Source organism: Phalacrocorax carbo, chromosome 17, assembly GCF_963921805.1.
Source record: "Phalacrocorax carbo chromosome 17, bPhaCar2.1, whole genome shotgun sequence".
Lineage (NCBI taxonomy): Eukaryota > Metazoa > Chordata > Aves > Suliformes > Phalacrocoracidae > Phalacrocorax > Phalacrocorax carbo.
In genome coordinates, this window is record NC_087529.1 from 6,904,466 (window position 1) to 6,911,527 (window position 7,062).

The 7,062-nt window shown below is 38.5% G+C and overlaps 1 protein-coding gene across 2 annotated transcripts in view; it reads left to right on the top strand.

Annotated features, from left to right (window-relative positions):
- Positions 1-6,641, top strand: part of PAFAH1B1 (platelet activating factor acetylhydrolase 1b regulatory subunit 1) — a 37,434-nt gene extending 30,793 nt beyond the window's left edge. For both annotated transcript variants that reach the window (XM_064468262.1, XM_064468263.1), the window contains exons 9-11: positions 633-734; positions 1,382-1,538; positions 2,811-6,641. In XM_064468262.1, coding sequence (XP_064324332.1) covers positions 633-734; positions 1,382-1,538; positions 2,811-2,884 — 333 coding nt within the window. In that variant the 3' untranslated portion in view covers positions 2,885-6,641. The remainder of the gene's footprint in view (positions 1-632; positions 735-1,381; positions 1,539-2,810) is intronic.
- Positions 6,642-7,062: the final 421 nt, after the last annotated feature.

Below are 7,062 nucleotides of genomic sequence, written 5' to 3' on the forward strand. Positions count from 1 at the left end.
TCACTTCCTCTTGCAGTGGTAACTATCTGAAGTGATGTCTCCCCTGCCCTCTGCTGGTCTGATCAACTATATACATCATGTTACAGTACTTAATGTTAACTCCCTGCTCGTTCAAAAGCTAACTTAACTTGAAGTGTTTCAACTGTGATGAGAACTAAGTCTTTCTTTCATGATTACAAATAGGAATAAGTTCAGAGTAGGAACTTTTCAAAAATTCTTAAACTTGCTTCATTACTTTTTGTGAAGAATGAGAACACAAAGGTATGTCTGAACTTCACACTCTTGTCCTGAGATATCCAAGTCTACTTGAACTGGGTCTCTATTAAAAGAGGATGTCTTGCAGTAGGCAAGTGTGGATTCAAAGTATTATTTGGCTTGGTGCATCAGCAGGACCTACAACCATTTCTTTTAACAGATCCTTTAAGTCCTTTAATTTTTTTCTTTATTTCTCCTAGTGTTAGTAACACAATGCCTGTGACTCTCAGCTTTGGCATTGTGTGTTTATTAGCTGTAAGCTGTCATAAGATCCAATTTTGCTACTAAGAAATAGCACTTAGAAGGAATCTGCTTCCTCCCTCCTCTTTCACCCCCTGCCCCATATATTCCGTAACTTAAACCATAATTTTCTGTAGACTAAGAAGAGTGGCAAGCCTGGGCCTTTTCTGCTGTCTGGATCCAGAGACAAGACCATTAAGATGTGGGACATTAGCACTGGCATGTGCCTTATGACACTTGTAAGTTCACTGGTGTTTTTCTGGTGGCTGTAGCTGCGTGTGTAGAACCAGTTTTAATGGAATGAATTCTCTCACATGTTTGTTTTCAAGAGAAGCCAGAGTTATTGAAATAAAGCAAACACTGGAAATATAGTTTTAATGGCTTCTGTATTTCAGATCTTGTCGTTGCTAGGAAGTACTAAGAATCTCAAAATAAATAGTAGAAATGCAGGAGTACTGTGGTGTAGTTTGTGATGAGTAGCTTGGTTTGTCCACAGAAATGCTGATAATCATCTGAATTTTGTCTTCTGTAAAATGTGGTGTTCTTTCAATGTGTTGGTCATCCCGCAGGCTATGGACTGGTGTTTTCCAGCCTGTACTCAGGCTGGACTGGATGTTGGTGCTGGGGGTGGGGAGCAGAATCAGTGCAGATCGCACGAGGATTTCTTTCTTTGCCATCAAGGACAGGAACTCACATTGTTGGTAGCGCTCATACAGATGTAATAATAGAAACTGAAGATAAACTTAGAGTTCCAATAGGTTTTAGAAAGCTAAATGCTCTCCTTGCAGCAGCAAGGCAAGGAGTCACTCAGCTTGCCATAGCATAAATTGTAGAATGTTTAGCCTTAAAACTTGCACCTCCTCACTGATTTCTCCTTATGCACAAGGTGGGCCATGATAACTGGGTACGTGGCGTTCTGTTCCATTCTGGGGGAAAATTTATTTTGAGCTGTGCTGATGACAAGACTCTACGTGTCTGGGACTTCAAGAACAAACGATGCATGAAAACCCTCAATGCGCACGAACACTTTGTTACCTCTTTGGGTATGTATTGTTCTACAGGGCTTACTGCAAAGTACAGAGCCAGAGATACAGATTTTTCTACATCTTTACCAGCTGAAGTTGAGCACCGAGCTAGACATTCATGTTTTGGATTCCAGTGAAGTTTTGTGCTATGTGTATTTTAATCAAATAGGGCAGATATGAATTTCAAGTGTGCTGGATTTTTCCACTTCTGTTGCCGGTGTTGCACACTGGATAAAGATGTTAACTTGCCAGGGTGTTCTGGAACCTTTCAGCACTGAGTGTGCAGGCATTTGGGGAGCGCTGTATTGCAAATGCTTGCCCAGGAAAAAAGGGGTGTGTGTGTGTAAAATCTTCAGGAAAAAAAAATACACTTTGAATTCCTGGGCATTCCTGTGTGGTATTACCAGATTTTGGTAGATGTTGGTTTTGCCAGGGCAGGGGGGAAACTAAAACAGACCCCTCCCTGTTCAACAAGGCTAGCTTCACTCTATTGTTCTTCTCTATTGTTTTTCTTTTCCTCTGTATTCCTCTGGCAGTTCATAGCTTCTTCAGTAAAGCTGTGTAAGTTATGTTAGCAGTGGACCTGGACTTAAGGTTTCCTAATCAAACTTGCAGGTCTAATCAAAAGGCAGGGTTTCTGATTTAATTCTTAAATAATTGAAGACAGCTGATCAGATAGGGGCAAAGAGAAGTTACGAGTTGAAGAACATTAACCCATTAGCACAGTTGGCTAACCTTGGAAGTGGCTGCTTGGGCTTACTGATTGCTTTGCCGAACCCTTTCTGCACAGCGAGGCTTTTTGATTCCTCTTGGTTAAACTTCCCAGTATTGTCTGCCTGGTCCAAAACTGATATGTATATACAAAATATTTTGGGATCTCCTGAGGAACAGTACACTTCACATTTTTAAAATACTAGTTCACAGCAAAAAATAAGTCAAGTTTCTCGGCTTCTGATTCTTGAATACCTCTTATGTAAATACGTGAAGTTCTGTCTTACGGTAGTATTCAAGGGTTTGGTCAGTGTGCGATGTTGTGGACTTCTTTTTGTTATAAGTTTACCTGGATTTCTTTTCCACTGAAGTTCCTTTATAACTGAACTGGGAGTACATTTTCACACTTTACAGAATTACAGTGTGAGAGAGTTTGCTCTTGGAACTACAGACATGATGAGCTTTGAAATTTAGTCTTTGAGCTGGTGTCATTTTTTTTAAAGAGTAATGACATTCAGTGAGAGTGGAAAATCTAAAGTTTTGGATTCGTTCTTAACATAAGCTTTTCTTTCCTCGCAGATTTCCACAAGACGGCACCGTATGTGGTTACTGGAAGTGTAGATCAAACAGTAAAAGTGTGGGAGTGCCGTTGATTGAATTCACATTTGACCCCTTTTTCCTCTGGATGCACTCAGATACCATGGTTACCCATTGAGCTCTGTTTAAATAAATATTGTCCTTTCATGTAAATTATTCTGGATGTAGATTGAGCTTATTAAATGTTACACACAAAGTATTCATGCATGGTGAATCCAAATTGTATACTGTAAATTTACATGCGTTGTCTAGAAGTACCATAGGTTTAAGAACATGGGCTGGCATTGGTCACATCAGACCTAAGAAGGCAGAAGTTGGATAATTGAAATAGGGCACTTAACTGAATAGTTGACAGTGTCGTTCTATGTTGGATAATTATACCTGTTTTTCTTTCTGCTGTCTGTTGGTGCCTGAATTGGTGACCTCATTTGGGAAAAGTTTTGTAGGGCTCTTTCAGAAATGTGTATCTATGTAACATCACTTAAGTGTGCTTAATAAATCTTCTCTAAGAATACTAGATAATAAGGCTGCAATTCAGAATCTTCTGAACCTTATATGTAATTAATGGAAATTAATTAAACTCTGGAATATTTGTCATGAAACATTTGCCAAATCAACAGAATACACTTGTTTTGGCCTCCTATCATGCAAGGGTTGGTATATTTATATAACTAACTGTAAACCTGAAATAAGACAACAAATCTTAGTAGCAGCGATGTGATAAATGTATTTATTTTTTATCTGGTCATTCAATGGTTAAGCTGTGCTGTTAAACTAAGTTTAAATGGGTTTTTTTGTTTGTTTGTTTTGGTTTTTCTTTTTTTTTTATTTTCAATGCTAGATGAACTTCCAGGAGGAGTTGTCCATCCCACTAGAATTTAGTGATCTAATTTCCACTAGAGCTTAATCTCCCAAATGACTGCCATGGTACAACTTGCTGTTTGCTTTCAATGTTTGTGTGAGATGTGCAATTCCTATTACACAACAGTATCAAAGTACATGTCCCTCTTATTCACTTGCTGGAGGTTGGGGTATACAAAGGTTTCTTGTTTCTTTAGTGCCTCCTTGGAAACCCTTTTGAAAATGAGGTTATACTTATCGTGACAATACAATGTGGCTTGAATAAAAACGTACTGTGGTTTGCATATTGAGAAATATCTTGCGATGCAGTATTTTAAATGCTTTAAAGAAAGCACTAAATACCTTGAGAGTCAGATTATAATGGCAGATACAGATTGATACAGGCTTCTACAAGGAAAAACACCATCAACAGAACAAATTCTGCCTGTGGGAGTGATGCTATCAAATAAGCATTTAAAACCAAAACGAAATCCTATCAGCAACACTAGCCCAGCTTGGTTATTAGTATTTATGTTTGGTGTATTAAATTTTTAATTTGCGTATCCCTAAAGTTACATATTTTGATCTGAAGTGAATTAAAATATTACAAATTAGTATTTTAATCAGCATTTTGGTGACGAATTCCAATGTAGATAACTAAGAACTACAATACTTATCAAACTAACCAGGTCTTTTTAAAAATCCACTTTAAAATCTACAATACAATGAAGTACCAGTCTGATGTTTTAACAGGTGAATTTGTGCTTTATTTTATTCATTTTGTTTAATACATGGCTTTTAAAACTGTCCCTTTAAAAAATAAGAATCCTTGACCAACGTAGGGTCGGCTGGAGGGCGTACGCACTAAAATGGTGAGGGGTGTGGTGGTTAATTTCCTACAGTCACCCACAGAAGGGTCCATTCCTCTCTGCGGAGGGGATGGATTTCCACATTGGATCCTGGCGTAGACTTGCCTCTGGGAAGGGGTGGAGGAAGTGGGGTTCTGATGGGAGGGGGTTTGGAGCCAGTTTAAGTTTCAGGCTAATCTCTTAAATCCAGCGGTTTATGTAATTTTCAGTGTGTGTTTCTGCAGTTAAGCATGCACAAATAAAGTATTTTTTTTGTTTGTTAGTTGCTTGGACTGGAAAAATTTGCTGCTTTTTTGTCCTATTCGAGAATTCCAGATACACAAGTAGTGGATCTTAAAATTCCTCAGTGCATCCGCAACTGTAAAGTAATACATCTGTTTAATTCCTGATAGGACTTATATACTTTAAGTAAACCACACTCATGTACATAATTCATAAACGTGAATGAGAAATTAAAGGTACCTATTAAGCGGAAGTCGTCTACTGCATTTTTTCCCTTTAGTGTGCAACTATTTACGAGGACAAACAACTAACTGAAGTCACATAAGCAGCATTTAATTGCGTGTGTGAAACGCTCTGCTAAGTACTTCTGCAATGCCATTTGCAACCTTCTCCTTTAATAAGCAGTGAATAATCTCAGGGATGGTCCTGAATGGATCAAAAGTTAAAGCCCTGTTCAGACAAAAAAGTGAAAGCCGCAACACAGGAGTTGGGTTTGTGAGGGTTTCCTGCAGTGTCGCTCCGTGATATTACACTGTGTTGAACTTTTTTCCACTGTTCGCAATGTTTTCTGTCAGCTAATCCTGTGCCTTTCCTGTGATAATAAGTATAATAATGAGGTTACTGGGTTGGGTTACAAAATAAATTTATTAGAGGGTTTAAGAGGTTCACTGCTGCTTTGTCACTTTCCTTACCAAGATTGGCATCGCTTAAAAAATAACTCTATATAGAGACTGTGTTATCAAATAGACAATACAGCTTTTTTTGGCTGAAAACCAGACAGACATTCCAGTGCCACACTAACGTAACGTGCCCAGGAAGTCTTAGATGCGTTCTAAAAAGTGCAACATTGATTGTGGTTTAGAGATAATCTGGAAGTTGATGTTTTATAGCATCTTGCACTTTAGAAGATTTAAAAAAAAAAAAAGACGACAAACCGTCCTGCTTTTGTGTATGGTGTGACCAATGATGTGCCCGGGGCACTAATTAAAAAGAAAAAAAAAAAAATCTAGTTGCTAGCAAGTTGTCCAAGGGCTGTGGAGCACTGTAGTATTTTGAAAGCTTTGGCTATAGACTCACCAAGCCCAGTCTACTTATACTGTCAGTACCCTGCTTCTCCTGTTTGCCTCCTCCTGTTTTTATGTGAACTGCCTGATAATATCACTCTTAAATAGCTTTTGACTCACGTGAAAGCTATTTAAAAGAAAAAGGTTATACTTTGTTTTTGTAGACAGTGGTGGCTTGATAATCCTTTTAATGATTTGACTATTAAAAAACTGAGTTGAGTGAAGGAAAAAACGCACTTAGAATGAGTTATTTGCTGTCCAGCTGTACATAAAGTCCAGTGTATTTAAAAACGTCAATACCAAGAATCTTCTAGCAAGAAAACGTGCATAAAATGGTAGGGATAAACATGTTAGGAGCGGGAAGGTTGAGTTGGATTTACAAGTCACAACTGGATTTAACCGGCCTTTTTATCTTTCCACTGTGTCATGTAAGTAGCTGCTTTCTTGTCCTACCTATCCCTCGGGCTTCCCCAAGTTCATTCTGAAGATAAGTTAGCAAAATCTTCAAGTTTTAGAAGTTGATCCTGACATTGACATGAAGGCAAACGTCGAATTTTTTCATAAGAACGATGTTAGAGGTTGCAGTTGGAGAAAACAGTTCCCAGACTGTAGGAGTTAACTGAAGCTATTGACACAATTTAAAAAAAAAAAAAAAGAACAAAAAAAAACCAGTAAAGGAATGTATATAATACTGCTCTGTGTTTTACAGTAAGATTTGTTGCTCTCAGACTGTGTAAAACAAAATTTATTCATGTTTTCTGCATATTAAAAAAATCTTATTGTACCAATTGGTAAACTATTAAATGCATATAAAACTAGATGTGTTTTTGTTTCCTTGGATGCAAGAATTAAAACTATTTTGAAAAAAGCTATTGGTGTTTCACCCTTCAGATTCTGCTCCGCACCTGCTTTTTCTTTTATCTGATTTTAAATTGTGCTCGGCTGAGGAAATGTGAGGCATTTTTAGGGCGATTGGTTACAGTTGGAATAGTCAAAGCTTTTGTTGTTTAACAGGGTGAAGTGAGATTTTTTTATTGGAGAAGCTTGCACGTGGTTATTAAGCCGGTTTCATAGGAGGCCTGGAAGAGCGTTGTTTTGAACGCTGTGCCGACGGCGGATGTCTTGCTCGCGGGCTTTGCGGGCTGGCGCGCGCTGGGTGCCTCGCTGAGGCCGCTGCTGCGTGTCCGCGGAGCAGCCGGCGGCTGAGCAGAGTTTCAGTGAAGGCGTGCGTTTATTTAA